The sequence below is a fragment of the Thermobia domestica genome, chromosome 15, assembly GCF_964235325.1.
Source record: "Thermobia domestica chromosome 15, izTheDome1.hap1.1, whole genome shotgun sequence".
Classification (NCBI taxonomy): Eukaryota; Metazoa; Arthropoda; class Insecta; order Zygentoma; family Lepismatidae; genus Thermobia; species Thermobia domestica.
The window spans coordinates 130,240,647-130,264,032 of NC_137468.1; the positions used below are offsets into that span (position 1 = coordinate 130,240,647).

General features: G+C 35.9%; 1 protein-coding gene across 6 annotated transcripts in view; it reads right to left on the reverse strand.

The window, feature by feature from the left end:
• The window catches only part of Vps13D (vacuolar protein sorting 13D), a 571,041-nt gene that overhangs the window by 183,530 nt on the left and 364,125 nt on the right, over window positions 1-23,386 (reverse strand). For all 6 annotated transcript variants that reach the window (XM_081740126.1, XM_081740128.1, XM_081740131.1 and 3 more), the window contains exons 46-49: window positions 20,964-21,115; window positions 20,625-20,775; window positions 13,741-13,960; window positions 8,905-9,118 (exon numbers count right to left, since the gene is read on the reverse strand). In XM_081740126.1, coding sequence (XP_081596252.1) covers window positions 8,905-9,118; window positions 13,741-13,960; window positions 20,625-20,775; window positions 20,964-21,115 — 737 coding nt within the window. The remainder of the gene's footprint in view (window positions 1-8,904; window positions 9,119-13,740; window positions 13,961-20,624; window positions 20,776-20,963; window positions 21,116-23,386) is intronic.

The window sequence follows — 23,386 nt, forward strand, 5'->3', positions numbered from 1 at the left end:
CTTTTTTCCTGATTAATGATTAATAGCTAGTTTATTTTCCTGAAGGTTTGTCCAATAAAGGGCAATACCTGAATTAGGGATCTTAGGCCAGACAGTGCTCAGAATGTTGGGGCTGTCTTTAGAGATTTCGAGGTTTATGATGGGTTGTACGAGAACGCATGTTCAGAACCTCTTTTAGAGAAATCTTAGTTATTCTTGGACTGAACCGTTCCGGATTGACGCAAGCAGAATTAAGGCATTAAGTAAGCGGTGACCTCTAGTTCTCAGAGGTGAACCTATTTTTTTTTAGGCAACTGAACAATTAGAAAACTCAATTTTATTAATTAAGAAACTTTTAATCCCGCTAGGGAAAATTCTCTTTTTTGGTTTCCTGAATAAAATTTGGTCTAATTGGAAAAGCCTAATTTATATAAAATTCCCTGAATCTTGGGTATTAAGATTAAGTTATATTTGTTTTGCTAATTACCCCAGACAATTAGTAAACATATTTTACTTGTATTATGTAAGCGTCTCTTGGGATTAAGTCTCAGGTTTTGATACGAAGAGGAAGAAGAAGGGACCATTACATGGTGTAAAGTGTTGTCAAGAATGAACCGCAAGTGATCTAAACGATCCTTAGTTACGTCAAAATTCTTTATTCTTGTGATAACTGAAACTTGAATACAAATTTTACTGTAAAGTCGTTTTACTTCATCAGTAGCAGGGCCAGACAAATGATGATTCTCTATAAAATTTCCAATGCTACGGTCATTTGTTCCTCCTCAACTCTCTTGTTTAAAACTAAATCAGGAGAGAGGCATGCAACACCATAATTAAATCTGTATTTCACTGGCAATTTACACAGAATCTTCTTACATAAAGCTGTTGAACTATGCAAACAATCCCTCCGAAAACGAAGGATATCCAGTTCAGATAACTTCTCTAATTTTAATTGCTGTACGTGTTCCAAATCCGACATCAACCTGCTTAGCCGAACGCAGATCCTTACTACCATTTTCTAGGCAAACTTTCATCGGATCTTTAAAACCTGCTGCTTCAATTACAAATCTAATCATAAAGACTTCAGAAGCTTAAGTACTTCACCATAAAGGAAACGAAGCATTGGTAAGTCTGACTGATTTTTTTTAAAAAAACGTTAAATATCTGCAGCAACAGTTTGGAAGAAAGTTAATTTAGCTCCAAGCAAAGAATCTTTCAGACATTATTTAACAATTTTAAAGTTGTCATAAGAATGGTTCTCGATTACTACCTGGAACTGAATCGACATACTTCTTCAAGTGTGGTAATAGTCGCTGAGTTCTGTCTACTACATTCACGTTTTCTATAAAAATATGAGCACTTGCTAGAAAGAATGATCTTATTAAGTTACAAGCATACCAACAATATTCACGAAAATTACTTGCAAAATAATAAAAATCACAAAAGACATGCGGAACCCAAACTGCACTGAAAATGGAATATGAAGGAAATGGAATAAGAGTTTTAAATCTAACTAATGTAGATAAGCATTATATAATAAATTAGAGTTAACCATAGATAGTTAAGTTCTGATTTATCGCTACATTAAAATCGACAAGACCAGAACAAGTGTTATTTAGTACTTTATTGGGAGTCACCGGTTGCAATAGCCTAGTTGGACATGAGGATCAGTTTTTAACGTGGAGATCAAAAACCACGAGCTCCGGACACAAGGGTTGCCAATTCCTTTCAGAAGTTCTTCAGTGTATGATGACTTCTGCTGTAACGAAAACTTGTTTTCCAAACATCGTGCAAATAAAATGTAAAAACAATGAAATAAACGTAACTAACTATTTAAAATATATATATACAAAAAATTCCCTGATTTTTTTCAGAAATTATAAAATTCACTGACTTTTCCAGGTTTTCCAGATTAGTAGACACCCTGAGACTATATATTGAGGGCGTAGGTGAAGGTGGAGGATACTATATTTGGATGGCATGAGGAAATGAGCTCAAGGGAAGAGTGAAAATGTGTATTAAGGGCGAAGGTGAGAATATATTTTGAAAGCAAAGACGAGAATACATTTTGAGGGTGAATGTGAGGGCAAGGATTTATTTTAGTGCGAGGTAGAACATATGTTTTGAGAGTGACTGTAGGTCAGGGATTTTGAGGTCACGGGAAAGTGAGGACGTTACTACATAAAGTAATATGATATTCAAATGGTTTCGGATCTCAGATATCCAGATTGGACGAAATGGGATTCGGAACCTCCTGATCCGAATTCTATATCTGGATCTTCCCAATGTCGAATAGTTTATAAGTTTAAACACGTACGTATCAGCGATAGAACAGCCATGAGTTTTGTGACTCCTGGCTCAGACTGACAGTGAACCGTACAGAGCTTTGAAACGGATAGACTAGGTTTACTCAGAAAAGCACGGGCAGTCACTTTCATAGACAAGGAGAGTACAGTAATAAACAGTTCTTGAGGAACTGCTATTCAGCTCGCCGAATTAGTAACGAGCGCACTGCGCTTGTGCAAATGCACAGACATACTTTCGTCAGCAGTAATACGAACTCGGACATTACAACACTACTTCATATGGGGAGGAGGTGAAAATAGTATTGAGAAAATACCGATAACACACACTGAATATGCAGAGAGGAAAATTTTGTAGCTTTTTGGTTGGCGGATAGAGTTTCTTCCTCGGGCCACTCTTTGAAATCATCACTATTCACGCAACTCGGAAACTATAAAATATAGAATCTAATATTGCAATGCGACCTGAATATTTGTTAAGTTCTTTCCAAGTTTGTGTGCTCCACTGGAGATTAAACAAGGAAACATGTGTATTGGTAATACGTATTAAAACATTTTGCTATAAAAAGAGAACTTGCTTGTTTAAAGAAAGCTATAGCAGGTTTTAAAGTATGCTCTTTGAAACAAAAAAATCTATTGCACGTTTCAACATAGAATATTGTTTCAATGTTTTTATGTATGTGATACATTCTGACTTGAAAAGTGCACTATCATCGTTCATTTTTATTATTATTAGGTTCTTTCTGTTTTCACATAACAGAAAGAACCTAATAATAATAAAAATGAACGATGATCACTTTTCGTTTTAAATGATAAAATCCCTTTTCAGTCGTTGCCAAGACTTTCTTCGGTTCTAAAACTGGCGGCGCCAAATGTTACGTAGTTTTAATACATTAAGGTTTCATCCTAGATCGCCAGTTGGTCATGGTGTTCATGTCGCATTGGTTTCTCTGTTTAGTTGTCTGCTGTTGCAAATAAGAGTAAAAATAAACACTCTTCAGTTTTACTAGAAGTGAACTATTCTACTCAGCACAGTGTTTTCACATAACACTGTGCTCAGTAGAATAGTTCACTTCTAGTAAAACTGAAGAGTGTTTATTTTTACTCTTATTTGCAACAGCAGACAACTAAACAGAGAAACCAATGCGACATGAACACCATGACCAACTGGCGATCTAGGATGAAACCTTAATGTATTAAAACTACGTAACATTTGGCGCCGCCAGTTTTAGAACCGAAGAAAGTCTTGGCAACGACTGAAAAGGGATTTTATCATTTAAAACGAAAAGTGATCTAGGTGACCCTTGACATCACTGATACAAATATATATATATATATATATATGCAAATATTATTTTCAAAGGTGGATTCTAGATCATTTCCTGGTGGGAAGGGCGAGGACACTAAATGCATATAGTAGGAGTAGGCTGCCCAGTTCTTTTACTTTCTGACTTGTTTAAATTAGGAATTAGGAATCTGGAGTTAGGAATAGATTGGAAAATAAGATTACAAGTTCCATGACACGAGAACTGATTGATGGTGTCTTCGATATATAGATATTCACTTGTACGCACTAATTAACACTCTTCCGATATAAGGAACTCTTACTTCTTATTCTGTAAGTTATACCAATTGTATTTATGACAGAAATCCTGAAATAGTAGTCAAAATAACCGGTCGCAAAAGAGGATGTTTAATTATATTTCTATATTTTATGAGGATGTTTAACTATATTTCTATATTTTAAGTATATTTCTAGTAAGTTGTTTCTTCAACCAAACGGCTTGGATGAAAGATATGGGCGTTGGGCGCACAAGTGATTCAACTCATATTTTCATCGTTTTGGGCATATTTCATATTTAAGATCTCAACATGAATCTCCTAACAGCGCTTAGAAGTTCATGTCCAAATATTGTAAATAATTCTTATAATGTAAAAACCGGTGTTCACTTTTCCATGTATTTAAACAAAGCACACAAAGAATATTGTATGTTTATAACTCTAATAATATATATTATACTACACTTAAACCCCTAGTACTCTGAACGCCCCATACATATTCGGTTCTTTTCATGATGATGATCCACTTGGCTCTTTCTTGGAATGGATCCTGGTATGCAAGGCATCATAAAAGAGGTGAACAGTACTAAATTTTCCCTTTTCAATTTGTTTGTTCGGCGAGTGGCGTTTTCTTCGAAGAGAAAACAGCATTCCATCTTCTACAAAGTTTGCGTTGTTTTAGGCATGATTAATTCATGATTGTAACAAAAGACAGTGTGTGTGTGTGTGTGTGTGTGTGTGTGTGTGTTAAACTGGCTCCCAAAACGTCTGGAAGAGCCAAGATAATGGATGGCTTTTAGTATACCAAACGGACAGGATAAACATGGTTGCTGAGATATGAGTGCCGAAATTTAGGGACTAGTTTTACATAAGCCCCGATTATGCACCGAGGCTCACAAGTGAAATGAATGATAATAGTAGAAAGATGAAGTGGGAGGAAACGGGGAAACTTCGAGAAAACCCACGTGCATGGCGTTTGTCCACTAGAAACATAGTTTTCTGTTGCAAGAAAAGCTTACTTCGGTAATAAATTATGATTATATATATGCATCGCATTTTACTATGAAATTTTTCGATTAGATACTAATTCTAAGATTTTGTGTAGCAAACTGTGATATGTTGTAACTTAACAAATAGCAATTTGTTCTTACTACCAATCTTAGAGATATTGTATTTTATAAACATGATTTTTACTACAAATTTAATTTCACTGTTATTATTGTCCATCTAGTCCATTCGCAAGTCCTCTGTTTCCATATCGTTGACCTGGTTCTCTTCTGTCAGTCTGCATGTTTTTATTTTTTACTCCTACGGGAAAACAGTTATATTTCTCCGACTCGGCCATATTTAAATACCACTGTTTCTTTTTGTTTTGTGTATAAAAAAATGTGTGTGTGTGTTTCTTTCTCTTTGCTAGCAAAATCTTGTGTAACTAAGCTGCAACACCATTAAATAACTACAATTCATTATAAATTTAAAACGAGAATATTTTAGAATATATTTTAAATATAAAAATGAATAAATATTAACACATGACTGATTTTAAATATGTAACACTATACAATTATAATATGGTATTGTCAGGCTTGTATTTATATATTGTGCGCCCCTGTGCTCTAAATAATTTGCCGTTCCTTCGCACAAACCTGTCTCAAATAAGGAAGCAAGCCGTGATTTTGCAAACATACCAGCTCTTGTCGAGAAGCAGTTTAGGTTACAGAAGTTACAACGTAATATTAAATGGCCTAATTCTCTCAATCATGATTATGATGTGCTGTTCTGGCCGCTGGTGTGTGTTTGACCAGAAGGTCCCTGGGCAATGTGAACCCATGGTAGTTTGCCATTGCCTTCCATGGGATGATGATGTACTATGGACGGGATCTATAGCTTAACTTGAGAACCGAACCAGTTGTGTCCCCACAGGGAATCGAACCCGGAACCCTTTGATTACAGGCAACGTGCTTAACCATTCATCCGTTGGGGACACATTCTCTCAATACTGGCATATAATTTATTCATGTAGGTTTTAGTTTACTGTCCGGCGAAAACGCATTCTATTAATTCTTAATCAACTGTTGTGTCATTTTTATATTTCACATAATAATTATTATTGGTGACAACTGATAAGCAAATATTTGTTTTCGTTATTCATCGTAAGTAATAGTTTAATAGCATCTATATTAACAATACAATAAGCTGTCTGTTTGTAGTGCTTTTCAACTCTAGAACAATAATAGATAGAAATGTGAAATTTTAATATGTTTTAAAGCTCTCCGAGAAATAATCCAAATGACCTGTTTCAGATCCCTAGGACACACCTGAGCTGAAATATGGGGGGTGCGAAGTCCTTATAAGAATAATACGCACCCATTCTAAAGATATTCGAAAACGACCAATATTAGAGTTGAATTAATATTTTTTGGGCTCGCTGAGACGAATAGTGACAGTTTTAATGCGATTCAACTTCAAGGTCATACTCCATTCCCCAGGGAGGGGGGAGATTTTAAAAATAATCGAAAACGACAGATATTAGTGTTTAATTCATAGTTTTCGAGGTCGCTGAGTTTAACGGGATCAGTTTTCCTGATGTTCAAGTTCATCCTCACTCCGTAGGGTAGGGATGAGAGAGGATGTCTTTTTAAAAATAATCAGATAAGGTAGCTAATTAATATCTATTGTAATTAGAGAGAATTACACATATTAACATATTTTCTCGCGCTTGCGCGGGACTCTGCGGGTTGCTACTTTTAAATATTACATTATTATGAATTTTAAAAAGGAATCCAAAATTTTGTTGCCTTCCCCTAAATTTTGCCGCCCTGTTCTCGAGCACAGAATAGCACTTATCTAAATATGGGCCTGAGTATTGTATGTAAATTAATGTATGTTCCTATCATATGTAAGATGGGAACACAAATTGGAAACTGGGAACAACCTAGTTACGTTTTGAGAATGCGCGTTTTCGATCAGTTTGATTGATTGATTGATTAGGGGGTAATGGGGACGCCAGCATCGAGGCTATGTGTCCGCGTCACGATTAACATGGCTGCTCAAACACGGACCGTAACAATAAAAAGCAAGGAATAGTTAAACTGAATAGATCAAAACAGGTTGCTACATGGAAAAAAAAATGCAGGTAAAAGAATAAATATTTGGAATAAAACAGGTAACGATAACAATAAATAGAGAAAAATAATAAAAAGGTAGAACGAAAGATAAAAGTGTAGCAGCAATAAAGAGAAATAACAGACTAAAAAGCTCAGAGAACGTGAGCAGCCTGAGATGCATGAATAAACTGAAGTACCCGGTGAATAATACTAACATCATCCCACAATGCACGGGTAACTGTAGAAGGAAGTCCGTTCTCTGCGATCTGAGTATTCAGGACATACAACAAGAATGTGCTGAATATTCAGTGGGACAATACACTCCTCACAATACGAACAATCTAAACCACGCAGCAAATAACTATGCGTCAGATGAGAGTGTCCGATACGAAGACGCGCCAGGAGCATTTCATCTCGACGACTAGAGCGAGAGGATGTATGTCACACTCCTAGGAGCGGCTTTTCACTCAAAAATGGGTGTGTAAAACTGCAAGGAAAAATTATGTTTTCATAGTTACAATAGATTTGAAGGAAGTAATTTAGTAGCAATAGAACATAGGAATATATAATTTAAAACATACTTCTGATGTAATAAATTTTCACTAACCTACACGCTAAGCCAGACTCAATTAGGCAGTTTTGAATAGTTGCTGTTTATGTATATTTATTGAAAAATGTATAACATGTTCAAATGGATATAGAAATGGTTAGGTTAGATTACAAAAATGGAATCATGCACACGTAAGTCACTGATTTTCAACATAGTGGTCGATCTGGAACTACGTAAGTCAATACAGGTTTGCAGAAACACAGGAATATTTTTACATGCCTTCCTAAACACACTCACCGGAACATTGTTGAACTCCTGAATAATAACTTTATACAGACGTTTCTCACTGTCAATAACGTTAACGTACACTTTGTTTTTGGGGTGATCCCAAAGAAAAAAGTCACGTAGGATTAGTCGGGTGATCTGGCTGACTACTCCACAGGCCCTCTACGGTCAATCCAACGTTGACAAAAAAACTTCTTACAAGGACACTCGAACAATTTTGGCGTAGTGTGGTGGGGCTCTATCTTAATGCTACCACAGTTGTACCTTCCATATTGCTGTCACTCATAAATTTACGTAGAATTGTCCTAGAAATGTCCAGCAGAGTAGACAAACGGCAGGTAGACTTCGATTTGTGAGAAGATGATTCCAATTCCGCAGCAACACGTGCTTGTGTCTCCACAGTACGCACAGTTCTCGACTGACACGATACTTGAGATCCAAAGTACTTGCTTATCCGAGCGATTGTATTCCTGTGGATTACTAGCGGACCAAACTCTTCAAACATCATACGCTGAACTTCTGATATATTTTTAGTAACAGAGAAAAGGTGCACTCATTTTACACGCTGTTCGATAAACCATCATCTTCTGGTTATATTGTTTTTGTAAAGCGCACTGAACAGAATACTGGTCTTCTTTCCAGCATATCGTATGACGGTGCCATCTGTCGATAACAAAAAATTACTTCCTCATTTATCCGTGTGTTGTTGGATTGATTGGTTATTAATGATCAAAAACTGCCTAATTGAGTCTGGCCCACCCGTATTACATGTCGGATTAAAACACATGAAACTTCTGTTTTTGAAACAGAAAAAAACAATTGAAATAAAGGAATCAATAAACAAGAGCAAACTACAAGTAATCCCATGTGAAATATCTCAGAAGTAAATGAGAGTGTGTGTTTATATATATATATATATATATATATATATATATATATATATATATATATAAACAAGAGATGATAATGAAGGCAGGAAAGGGGGTCAAGAAGGTAATACAAACAATATAACAAGGTCTTCTAAAAAGGGGCCATGACACCCCCCTCCCCCGGAAAATATCTTAGTTACGCACTGACTAGACTTTATTAATTAATAACTAATCTGGAATTGAATACGTACCTCATGAAGAGACGCACATTTTCCTGGTTTGATTCTTTTATTGATTCCGTATTCTTTGATTTCATAGTACAAGTCGTACGGAAGGAGGTTTTCGACCACAATTGGACTAAGGAGCGTGATAGTGTGAGCTGGTTGTGTCCAAGAACCGTGACCTAACGCTGAACATACGTTTAACTCTATAGGATAATTTTCACGTTTAACTGCAACACAAAATCTGCAAAAATACGAAACTTATTATATATCATTAAATAATAATCAACTGTAAAAAAGTAATAACGATTATAGCTTTTTTTTCTTTTCGTGATGAATGACAATTTCGAATGTCTTGTTTGTGATTTATAGGAATGACTCAACTATGGATACCTACTCAGTTAAAAATATCTTCATACGTTGCGCTTTTTGTATATATATATATATATATATATACTGTATATATATATATATATATATATATATATATATATATATATATATATATATATATATATATATATATACTGTATATATACTGTATATATATGTAGTAAGTTAATGCGTTTGTTTATTATGTCTTTCTGGAAATGATCCTTTTAGACTCACAAAGTTAGATTGCAATTCCACCCACCATCACCAGAATCACTAGCTAAGAAAGTGTACACCAATCTTGTACATAACAAAATAAAATAAGTGAATTGATCTGCGTTAACTCTGGAATCAGAAAATATAATATATATATATATATATATATATATATATATATTCTGAAACAGAAAGGAATATTGCTAATGAGTAAGCGAACAAGAAGGAGAAAAACCTTTAACATCCTGCATTAACATCCTAAAGCTTAAAAAGATAGGTGATACTTACAAGTAAACAATAACGAAAGAATTCGTGGAATGAATTTGGTTGGATTTTGAGTTTAGCGTCTTTTTGAACAGCAAAGCTAAGTGAGACGTGGACCTACAGCTTAAAATGGGATTCGAACCACATCAGCTGCCGCCGGGACTCGAACCCGGGTCTCGACACCAAATACGCATACGCTAACCACTTAGCCACGAGGAAGTTCAATTCGTGGAATGAAGAAAGTACACGGTAAACGGAGAAACTCGAGAGAACTTACGGACGTGATTATGTAAATCATGAAGTTAAACAGCAGTATGTCCACTTCGTACCAGAGGCTAGAAATCTATCGGTACGCCACTATGCCTTCCGAATGCACGGTGCAACAAAAATCAGGAAAAGAATTCCGTGATTGTTTCCATTTTCCAAATTTTTTTTCTTTTTTAATTTTCCCTAATTTTCAAATATCTAGGATCAATATTAAGAAACGAAAATCATATTCACGAAGAAATTAAATGTCGACTAAAAGCAGGGAATTCGTGTTACTATTCGGTTCAAAATCTCTTGTCGTCGCGAATTCTGTCGAGAAATTTGAAACTTAAAATATACAAAACGATAATCATGCCTGTTGTTCTGTATTGTTACGAAACATGGTCGCTTACTCTGAGGGAAGAACATAGACTGTAAGTATTTGAGAATAAGATCCTGAGACGAATATTCGGACCCAAGAGGAACGGGAATGGGGAGTGGCTGAAACTTCATAACGAGGAACTACATAATTTATACGGTCTACCCAACATTGTTAGGGTCGTTAAGTCTAGGAGGCTTAGGTGGGCAGGTCATGTAGCTAGAATGGAAGAAAGTAGAAACGCTTTCAAAGTCTTGACTGAAAGACCAATCGGAAAATGACCATTAGGAAGACCTAGGCGCAGATGGGAGGACAATATTAAGATGGATCTCACAGAGATAGGAATACAAAGTAGAAACTGGATCGAATTGACTAAGGATAGAAGTCAGTGGAGAGCTTTTGTGAACGCGGCATTGAACCTCCGGGTTCCATAGGCCATAGAGTTAGTTAGTTATATAATTAGCCACTCAGACTATTCCATGTCCACGGAAAAACCGGACCATGATGATACATAACTGATATATTTTTCCCTAATCAACTAGAAGAATGAATAGTATAAAAGCAAATACAACGTATTTTATTATGAAACTACAAAACACTTACCTAATAAAAATTCCTGCACAAAACAAAAAATTAAACCTCTTCCCTGAAACTTGAATCTATAACTTTAGTCACATGATGAAAGTTTTATCATATATGAAATGAAAAAGTCACAGTGAGACACATTGAAAAAGTGTAGATGGACATACATCATACAATATGAACATGCATGTGTATAAAATTGGCTGCAACATATTAACAAAATAACTTCAGATAAAATCTATAGTATTACATAATTCATTTCACTTCTCCAAATGCTTTATTTTTCATCAATATTGCGCACACCTTCTATTATGTTAGTCTTCTAAGCTTCAAGCTCGTTCAGAATGATCTTTATTTCCCTATCTTCAGCTTCTTATAGTATTGTTTCCACTTTCTGCCATCGCTGATTTCGTTGCTTATGCAAAACGAGTACGAGCATTTCATGCACAATAAAGTCTACATTATCTTATGGGTATTTTCTCAAGCCCATCTGAAGAAGCTACTAAATCGCACATAAGTCAGACTGTAACTAAAGTATGTGCTTTTAAATTTTTGCTACACATTCCGCATCAATTGAAAATCCTCTTTCTAGATTTGAATTTTCATTGGAGAAAATCAAGACCATTTTAACACTTTCAAATCATTTTACTTTCAAGAATCCAAATTCTTTAGCCACACGTGATTCAAATACTGGCCAGTTCTACAATACTAACTCACAATTGTTTTACAGTCTGAATTCGAACAAAACCTTCTGATCTGCCTCGTAACTCTGTCTGCCCTATTGTCATCCAATCAATTATTTTCAACTACTTCAGGTAAAAGAGACTTCATACGATTCACTCCAACATCAGTCCCTGCAGAAACATAGGATCCAAACAAGAGCTTTTAGTCAATTTCAAATTTAAAGATGACTTCGCAGGAAGTTTAAAAACAAGTTTCAGTAGACATTTTATGCAATTTAGGCAAAATCCAAAATGTTCAAATCTGTTATTAGTTGACATTTCTTAAAAGGAGTATGTGTAGCAAAACAAATGTCAACATTTTTAAGAGGAAGAAGATTTTCTACGTTTTTCACATCAATTCGCATACATGACCTCGAGGAACTAAAAACTTCCGGTTTTACAAATTAATTTTGTATCACATTTTTTATCACGTCTGATAAAGTGTTCTAAATAAATGGACTGAGAGAAGAGTTAGACTGGAATTCAGTAAAGAAGGGTTCTACTTCTGAAACAAGTGATTTAGAAATCTAAGTTTAGAAATAATTTTATATTCTTCGAACATACCTGACACGCTCGGATAGTCCGAAGAATTCAGGGTCTTCTTATGCTTCCTGGCATGTTGAATATACAACAGAATATACGGATAGACGCCAATGGCTTGAAAGTAACACTACTATTTTCAAACCTAACACAAAACAACCTCACTGGATATTTTTTGAGACTTTATAAGAGTGTACTTCGCACGGTGTGTGCAAGATCGTTAAACAAGTTTTGCAATATTAAGACATTATTATTTTCCTATCAGTTTTAACTGGCGTGTGTCTGTCTAGCAAACACCTTCAAGGATTGTTAAGAAAGATCCTGCAGTTTATAAAAACGAAAAATTCTCTTCAGCTACCTTGAGTTTTAATATTTATACAAGAAAAAGTATGATGGAAATATATGTTAGCTAAACTGTCTTGTACACTCGCACACAAAAGTATTTGTGAGCCAAAATTTGATTACACGCTCAACCACATCTAAAATAATTTTAAAAATTCCATTTCAAATGCTTTTAGAATCTCATTCTTAGCAAATCGAAACTTCCTGACTCTCAGCAGAATTTCCTGACTTCCCCTCAATATTCCTGGTCTTCACAAGTTGCCTGACTTTCTATCTTTTCCAGGCTTGCTGCGACACTGTAATGTAGATTGTTACGTTAAATCAAGATATCAGCAAAGATGTCGGCTGTATCTGTTTCATTGTATCTGACATTTTGTACAAATATGCTATTCAAATTTATATGTAAGCATCTGAAAGTGTCATTATTTATTTACTTTCTTAGGTATCTGCACTTTAAATGTATTATACATTACGTTAGAACAATAGAATTTCAGCATCAGAATACGAAAATAGACAGTAACAGGTACTTAGATATTAATCATAAGCAAAAACCTACTTTAAATTACAGTTATATCTAGAAATTTCTCTGCAGTGATTTGCTAAGAGCTGTGTTCTTCCTCTTTTTCATTTCTTTCTTGATACATTCTAAGACTTTGACCCTATCACGCGTTCGTTACTATAATATTCTAACATTACAGTGATCGATAATAACATGACCAAACTACTTTGTGAAGTTTCATATCTCTCTCTATTCTTTCCAACAGATGTTTAGTCCTGAAAATTAAGGACCTTCATTTAGTTCCATTAGTGAGCTTTCATTGATTAAGTTTTATGAAAGTATATTTTAATTATACTGTGCATACATCATACATACTGATTATCCTGTTGACAATTAAATGTGATAGTTAAGCAAGAGGACAGAGAAGGATTCTCATCATTACAGTGCAAATTATACAGAATCAGTGCGATAAGCTAGTTACAGTACTGTGCATTAACGTAATAATGTTTTGATCCTTACACGTACGTTATTGAATGCAGGGAACACTCAATTAACAATCACCATAGGCTATGATTTTAGTATCTATCTGCCAGCAATAGTTCCTTAGAAGTAATTTACTCGAATGCGTTTATAGTTTCCATATTCAACTAATTATTTTCATAGTTGTACTGCTTAATAACATCTACATATTCGGCTGAACTCACCTATACACATGTTCCCTGTTACTCAGAATTGGATTACAATGTCTCATTTCCTCGATGATATCACCAGGTCTGCTAACATCTGTCCATTGTATTGGTAGGTTTGAAAATCCAAACCAATTCGGATACTTCTCCATTAACGGACGAACCCATATCTGGGATGTAACACATGTCAAAGGAATGGGCACTGTACTTTTTGGTTCTATTTCCAAGTTCCGAGGACCTGAAACAAGAAAATTAACACAATATTATGCAGAAATAATAAATAAATAAAAAGGAAATAAGATTTGAAATTGACTACACGAAACACACTATAAAATTGACGTTAGTATTCAATGAATGCTTTTCTTCTTTGTTTCTTCATCTGGGCTATATGACTACTAAATTTTCTGCCTATTTCTGATCCATATTGTGCTCTATCACAATTAGACAACACAAGTTTGTAAAACTGAAAGAAAAAATAAATTAATTGGTTAATTTTCTCTGAGTAACTCCATTTTTATAGATTACTAGCAGAACTGCTCATTCTATGCACGGCTAGATCAAGTTCAATAAATATAAAAGGAGAAATCTGAATAATAAAGAGATTGCCCTCTTCCAGGGTTTGAAAAAACCCGAGCTTTTTTGAAAAAGCCCAACCCACCTGGGCCCATATGGGTTTTTTCGGGTATTTTCGGGTTTAATCGGGTTTTATCGAAATATTTCTATGTCTTTGGGGGTAAAAGTGTTAAAATGTGATTTATATTTCAAGATTGTCATTGTCACAACTTGCAACAATTTTCTACTCACTGCTGTTTTGAAAATATGGCCGCCATTTTAAAATTTTATATTCGATTTCTGAGAAAATCTATACAGCAAATTTAGCATATCTCGTGCTTCCACCGTCGAAATTTCAACTTAAAAGACTGAAAATTGCGCTTCGTAGCGTGGATACTCGCTGTTTTGAAAAAATGGAAGCCATTTTGATATTTTACGTTGATATGCCGCCAAAATCTATACAGGAAATTTAGTGTGTCTCGTGCTTGTACTCTGAAAATTTTAACTTAAAAGGCCGAACGTTGTACCCTGTAGTGTGTGTGGTAGAGGCAGACAAACGAGTTGAGTTGATTTTGTGTGTAACGTCCCTTTCAGCAGCGAGGCTATGAGACGGGACCTACTGATTAACATGGAATCCGAACCACATGAGCTCCCTCCGGGAAGCAAACCCGGGTCTCCCACGCCGAAGACGCGTACACTAACCGCTTAGCCATGAATGAGCTCGGCAGACAAAAGAACAAATGTAGATCAAGTCATCCAGAAGCCTGACTGACGTTCGCCAAATATGAATACCAAAAGGGGTCTATTAATTTAAAAAAAGATACAATTCATGTTATATGAAATAAATAAATGTTTCAAAATGTCTTGTACGAAATTAACATCTTCCAGCGTAAATAAACCTCCCATATTTTCTCCATGAGAATACGGGACACCTCAGATCCCCCCCTCAACTTTCCAACACAATGCAATGAACTGTAGTCTGGTTATGAACAAAAGTATAATAGGCCGCAGTGGCTCAGTAGTAGAGCGTTCACCTCTGGTGCATGGGGTCCCTAGTTCGATCCCAGATCGCGCCAAGTGAGCTTTGTAGTGGACAAACACCTTGCGCATGGGTTTTCTCGGGATTCTTATATTTCCTCCCACTGCCTTCATTCTGTCATATCATTCATTTCTCATCATCACCGTCACCTTGAGCATAGCAGGCATAACCGTGAGACTAAAAGATTTTATTTTATTTTATTTTATTTTCAAGAATATAACGGTACGTGAAGTTTGGGCGCGGACGTTTGGGCACTGGACGTTTGGACGAGAAGTCATTTGGGCGCCAGACGTTTGGGCGCTAGTTTAATTAAAACGTCATTATGTTAGGCGCTGAGTAACTAAGTTCGAATCAAGATATCACAAGGAGTCTACTGTAGTGGAAGTCCTTGAATTATACTGGATTTTGTTTTACATACTAGAAATACTGGAATTTAAAAATTCTAAAAACTGAATTAACAATTAAATTTTGTAAATTTAAGTTTCAACTAAAGTTCAGTGTGCTTTTTATTTGATAATTTTTCAAGCCAAAGGTAAGTAGACCAGACTGGATATGATTGATTGCATTACATACCTAGTAAGCCTATTCCATTAAAAAACTTAAAGCAGGCCTTCTACTGTAGTTATGCAATAAGTGTGAATATCAAACACATTTCTAGTGGCTAAATGACCAATATATGTACACTGAACTATTATTTTTCACTTTAAAATCGTTCTTTTTTTCATTTTGCCACTTCCTTTAATGCAGATTAAATGCTTTCAATGGGACGAAAAAAGAAGTGTGTTAAGTTTTGATTTTTATATTGGAATGTTAATTGAAAAAAAAAAAAAAAGGTGATACCAGGAATACGGCATACTGCAGTTCCTAAACTCAATATCTTAGACATCCCGTATTAACATCTTTCCCTCAACTCGATTAGGATTTAGGATTTTTAGATTTCTGGGCTCTCGGCATCTAAGGCCATTTAGCCCGTCACGTTTGAGGGAGCACACTATCCGGGGAAAGGGAAGGAAGAAAGGATTGGGGAAGGGAGGAAGCGGCCTGGACCTATAAATTAGGTACCATCCCGGCATTTGCCTGGTATGAATGAGGAAAACCTCATTCAGGGTGGCTGGCCTGAAAGAGCGTATTACACTTTTTCAACCGAGTGCCCCACCGGGAATCGAACCCGGGACAGCTCGCACCGAAGGCGAGAGCGTTAGCGACTACGCTACGCGGGGCCGCTTCTCTTAACTCGAGTGCGCGGAAATCTTTTATTGGTAATTCTTTATTGGACTTAAGGAAGAGTAGAGTTTGGCAAACGTATTACGAAAGAAAACGAATTTTAATATTCATAAGTATGTAATTATTAACTTCTTTAAAAAATACAAAAATTAAATCAGAAGTACAAGAATCGTGAACAAGCGAAAAATCAATCCATGGCGAGGTTAGGCAACAAATGCCACAAACGCATTAAACTATTTTAGATGAATAAATAAGATAGAGATGGAAAATATACAGATAAATGAGGTGAGATAAAGATAGAAGTGTAGGAAATGTATATATCTTGATTCGTGCTTAGTTTTCGGTGCCTAGCTTACTTTATATGTCGTAAATTGTGATTTTTACTATGTACCTCGCGCCCAAACGTCCTGTCCCGGAATATAATAGGTGAAAGTTCACTAAGCAGCAGCTGCTTTTCTCTCTTCGTACTCAGCAATTAATCGTACGGACTGAAGATGCCTAAAAACTTAAGATGTGCTATAAAAATGCTTTACAGGAAAACAATATGCAAATTATTTAAATCAGTGGTACAATCTACCTTCAATATTCTTCGCGCGTTTAGCAATATTTATTTACATGGCTGTATTTGCCAAAATTACGTTCGTCAGTTTAATTTGATGAAAAGCTGATTTTTCTCCTTGTGTCGTGTGTAATTGTCAGAAACAGATTTACATTTTTCTAAGACCTGAACCAAAGCACAATTCTATGCTCTAGCCTCTGAAAAATATTATAATTCTTGTTAACTTATCTAATATGTTGCTGGAGAAAAGGTCAGTCATCTTCCCTGTGTTTGTAAATGTAGAAACACTCAAAGCGATTTTTTTTTTTTTTTTTTTTTTTTTTTTTTTTTTTTTTTTTTTAATGTTCCGGAGAGTATCCGAATTCCCATAAAGTGCAATGAAAAAAGTAGCATTGCAAATTTCGCTCGCTATCAAGTCGAACAGGGTGGTGTAATAATTTCCTCGAAACTGTTACATGCAACAGCGTACTGTTCATTCACTAATTACACGATTTCCAGCCAATGTTAGATTTTTTTGTTTTTCACTTTTCGAATAAGCTGATATCGATAGCAGAAATGGAACGGAGTTAAAAAAACGGGACATTTCCCTGTCCCGACTAAATTTACGGGGACGCGGGACACTCGGGCCCAAAAACGGGACGTATGGCAGGCTTAAGCGTAAAATAAATACTTTTATTGTTGAAGTATTCATTTCCGATCCTTCTGCGTTTAATTTCCCGAGCACTTCTTTCACGGCGTGTACATCAAAACTTCCACTAGTACGGAAATTTGAACTCAGCACTTGAAATAGTAAGCGTTAGATAGTCTTCGGAACCCCGAGCATTAAGCTTCTTAAATTTGACAAGAATTTTTACGCTATTGCTGGTGTTGATTCTACAGAATAATTACCGTATTTGAAGAGTAGCAACAAATGACTGAACTAAACTGTTATTGTTGGAAAACCAAATTTTAGTTGAAGAAACTTGTGTTTTACATCAAAGGTAAGAAATAATACTAATAGTTTTACTAATGTATTTACATGTGTACTATTAGTACTGGCACCTATGACCTTAAACCCGCCAAACGTATGAATGATAACGTCCCTCGGTGTCGCAGAGTTGATGAGCACACTATTTACGGAAAATATTTTCTAAAGTACAAAATTGCTTATTGTACTTCAAATAGGCTTTCAGCATAATTCATACATTAATTTGTTGTATAACTATCTCAAGCTAAGGTAATTTTTTTAAAAAAATTCATTCAGTGCATTGAGAACTTTATGAAGGTCGTATGTTGAATGTTGTTGTCTACCTTAACGTGAAAGCCTCTAATTCGCCCAAGGAAAGTCTAAAATCTGATGAAAATCACTTACAATGTGATCACCTTAGTTGTACCAATAATATACTAACAAATAGGTCAAAAACCCAGGGTTTTAAAGTGTTTTTTTTCAGGTAGGTCCAATCCTGCCCTCTTCCCCCTTTACAGGGGAAATTTTGAAAAACAAAGCAACACGCGTCCTTTCATTTTTATTGAAGAGTTTATATGCCGAATTTTACAACTCCAATTTAAACAATTGGCGATTTCTGAATAAAAACTCGGAAATTTTAATATTATAGACATTGTACCCCTTTTACCCCTTTAGATTAGAATTTTTGAAAATGCTTAAACACGTGTTCAGTTGTTTTCAATGAGAAGTAGTTTAGTTTCATCTCCCTAACTTCTGGGGTTCACGAGACACTATTCTTGGTTCAAAAATTACCCCTTAGCATATGAAAAAAAAAAGTTTTCTGTCAATTGCACGTTGCTCGAGATATTGGTATGGCCTCAGCGTTGATAAGTGCGTCGCTTCTACTCTTTCATACAATAGTCTTATTCATATAAATTATCCTTTTGCAAAAGCATGACAGTTGGCAAGATAAACATAAGTTGACCTGTTTTCTACGTTTTTATAAGGGGACATCAAGTGAAACCCATTTGAAGCCCATATATCACTATCAGTAGTTTCCTATTATAAAACATGTACAGGAGAAACATTCATACATGGTGATTGTGTCATGATATTTGCAGTTTAGGCACTTGTTTCAGTAGCCGACGAATTCCGTCTAGGTAGAAATCAGTCCATTGTTGGCGACCCACTCACTGACTGCATCCTAAATTGCAACATCATTGTGGAGGCAATGATCCATTAGTGCCTTCTTCAGTGGACTGAATGCGTGAAAATCGCAGTGTGACAGATCCAGGCTGTAAGATGGGTGAGGCATAATCTCCGACTTGAAGCGTCAAAACAAGTCCTGTACCTGTCCAGCAACACGAGAATGGGCGTTATCGTATCTGACTTAGCATTCTAAGTTGTTTGCGTTTCGCGGCCTCTCGAAGACAAATCAACGTAATCGAGTAACGTGTGGCATTGATGGGCACTCCTGGTGGCTTGAAATCGAGCAATACTGGCCCTCTGCGGCCAAAAATACATATACCATGATTTTTCCAGTTAACACCTAGGGCTTGAAGTTTTGGGGCGTAGGGACGACGGGTGCTTTCATTGCAACTGGCGGATTTGAAACTCGATTCAGAGTGGTGACACCATAATTCATCCACTGCCACAATACGCAAAAAAGTCACACCCCTCTGTGAAGTACCCAGCTAAATGCTGGAGAGACGAGTCCATGCGCTTTTCTTTTGTGTCTCCGTAAGCATTCGTGGCATCCACTCACTCATTCATTCACTTCATTCACTCACTCACCCTAGCTCGCGTCAACTGAGCTTTATATTGGACAAAAACAGTGACCGCGGGTTTTCTCGGGGTTTCCCTGCTTGTTTCCATTTTCTTCATTTCATCATCTTTTCATTATCATTATCACCGTCTCCCTTATTCCCGGGGTACAAACGTGAGATGTTAAACTAAAATATGGCTTTCTCTTCTTATTGAAAGGACGAAATTGTAGCGAGAGGCGTAAGTGGACACAGACTGATTTTGTTTAAAAAGAAGGTAGATAATACCAAGTGAAGCAGTATCCTATGTATTTTGGGGGAGGGGGAACGGTAAATTTTGGACGGACTGCAGCAAAGCACTCGAGAGAGATGGTGACTGCTGCGGCAGAGCATAAATATTTTCATGTGTAAATACTAATATTGTAAATAAAAAGACAGTTGTAAACTATTGCAGATGAATTATATTGTTCCGTGTTTCTGTTTTTGTCAAAAATAAATTCAAGGATTCTTTTCCCTCCCTATCAGAAAGCAATGAGCCGAGTGGCAAGACAGTGTATTTGCTCGGGAGGGCCGTCTGGTTACAGGAGACACGTTAAAGCTGCAAGTCCTTCGATGGAGTTAAATCACATGTACAGGGTTGGACATGTTTCGCCTCTTTCATGTCACTTATATACAAAATTACTTTCTTAAGCTTCTGTACGTATGAATTCCGTTACTTATATGTCTCTGCACATTTTGAAACCGACTACATATTTATTTTCAATCCTTGTTTACGTATTCCCAAAATAAAAATAAACCATCTAAGAAAAAACTTGAAAAGTTTACTATTAGTCTACTTACTACTAGTCTGAACTGTATTTTCTAACTTCACTTGTACAGTTTCTTCCAACATATTGGTCATAAGAAGTGCTGATCTCACTGTTACAAGTTTTCTAGCTGAGCCTTCTAATGTCACTTCAAACACCACTCGGGCAACAGGCACATCTGTAAACTGAAATCAGAATTATATTACATTATATTACATTAACAACTCTTAAAAGAAGTAAGACAAACCAAATATTAAAAAAGAACATTGTTTGCAAAAACAACGCATTCGACAATGTATAAATTTATTGAAAAACAGTATTACATTTAGGATTTCACGTAACTAGTAACATATAAGAAATGAAAAGTACATACCAAACTAGCAGTTCGCTGAACTTGAGGTAATGCTTGACGAAAGTACACTCCAACTTTATCTACAGACACTGGTTTAACAGGTTGCCAACCTTCTACACAGACAGATAATTGATGTAATCGTAATTTATGCGTGTCTCGATGTCGTAATTTACCTGAAAAGAAAGTGTATATATTTATTTATAAAGTCAAGGACGGCAGCTGTCCTTTAGTCAAAGAAGAGTATGAAAAGTCAGTCTCAATATCAACGTGAATTAATCTCCTACAATCAAAATATTCTGTATCTTTTAGATATGTACTTGGAGACAACAAAACAGAATCGATGTTACTGAACATTATAGGGAAAAATGAATGAGAAAATTATATGTCCACTTTTGAAAACCGGATTTTGTTTAAAAAACTTAATTCGTTGGTTGATTTGGAGTTCAGCGTCTCGTTCAGCACCGAAACTATATGATACATGGAACTACAGCTTAAAGTGTGATCCTTGCAGCATGTGCTTCCACGGGAAAAATGAACTTGGGTCACTTGCGCCGAAGATGCATAAGCTACTTATATAACTACGAGTGGATTTTAAAATATACCTGAGAACGGGTATGAAAGTTTAGTATTATTTGTTTTATTTTTGGTGATCAATACTATTTTCCTATTTATCTGAGAAAGACTCGACATGAATGTAACTACATTACTGACTTATCCTATGCCGATCTACAGTCTATGCATTGTTCTTAATGTAAAAATTAGAACACACACTTCCAGTTTCAATACAAAATATGTATAAAGCAAATCTTGCTCTTTACAATTAAATCATCTATCCAAACACTTCCTCCTTCCTTAGATAAAGACAAGAATCCTGTTACGAATCGGTATTGTCCGTTAACGGTGAACCCGAATTCAATGCTTGTAAACTGTTATTCCTTGATGTTTATTACACAATGATAATGATAGTAATGAAGCAATAATGCTGAAAATGCTAATAATTGCCCTTTCCAATGGTTTAGTAAATGGCGTGGGCGCCTTTGGTGCATGAGGTCTGGGTTAGGTTCCCGGTGACAGGGCATTAAAATTTGAACGAGTTATAGTAGCTCGGATTCCCTTTAAACCGTAGGTTCGCATCTGAAATACCCTCGCTGCTGAAAAGGGATGCTAAACTTCAACATATGGCAAAAAAATAATAGTAATATTATTACTACTATTATCACACTTCTATACTGTTATCTTTCCAATCTCCCGTCAACCAGTACCACTTTATCTTCACGTATAAGCCGTTTTAGACTACATTTCCTCACTTATTCAAAAGAACTTTAATTTAATGATAAGATTTTCCACATGCACAATGCTTAACTCGTACATCGTTCACTGATCTTGACCCACGAGGGTAGTCCCAAAAGTACTCGACCTAACAAAGAAACCACAAGAAATTTGGAGAAAACTGTCTTTATTTCTCAACATAGTTTCCTTTTAGCTCGATATACTTTTCCCAACGATGTTCAATAGCATCGATATTCTGTTTATAGTGAGAACGATCGAGCTCCTCAAAATAGTCATAAACATGAGACTTCACCTCTTCATTGTTGACCAATCATTTACCTTAGAGCCATTGTTTCAAGCCTGGAAAGAGAAAAAAATCCGAGAAAGCTAAACCTGGCGAATAGGATGCGTAATGAAGCAATTCAAACTTAACTCGTTGATCTTGGCCATCGCGATAAGAGATGTGTGAACTGGTGCATTTCTTCATGTAACAACACTTTCTTATTCGCTAAATGCTTGCGTTTTACTTGATTTATTCACTTAAACGCTGCAATAAGTTTCTATAATACTCGCCGTTGATTCCTTTTTTTCCCCCCAAAGATAATGAATGAAAATGATGTCTTTCGCATCCAAAAAACTGACGCCATGATCTTGCCATCAGATGGAACTGTCTTCACCTTCTTTGGAGCTGATTCCCCTCTTTCAGACCATTGTTTTGACTGTTCCTTCGTCTTAGGTATGAAGTTTCATGTTTCATCCATAGTTATGAATCGACAAAAAACTTGGCTTTATTGCTGTGAAAGAACGCCAAACACTCAATTGAAACATTTTTACGACGATGTTTTTGTTAAATTGTGAGCGAACACGTCATCATCTTGCACATAGTTTTCTCATGTTCAAATTTTCAGTCAATATGCGATGTACAGCACTTTTCGAAATTCTTACCATGTCTGCTACTTCGTGCTTTCAATCGATGGTCATCCAATACCATTTTGTGGATTTTGTTCACCATATTTGGCGTGGTCACCTTATTTGGTCGACCACTGTGACGTTCTTTTTTGTGATATAAAGACCGACTACCAATCATTCAAAAAATTCAATCTCCTTAAAAATTTATATACTGTACATACACTCCAGTATTTCGATATTTACGTGCTTTCAGTCGGATTCCATCC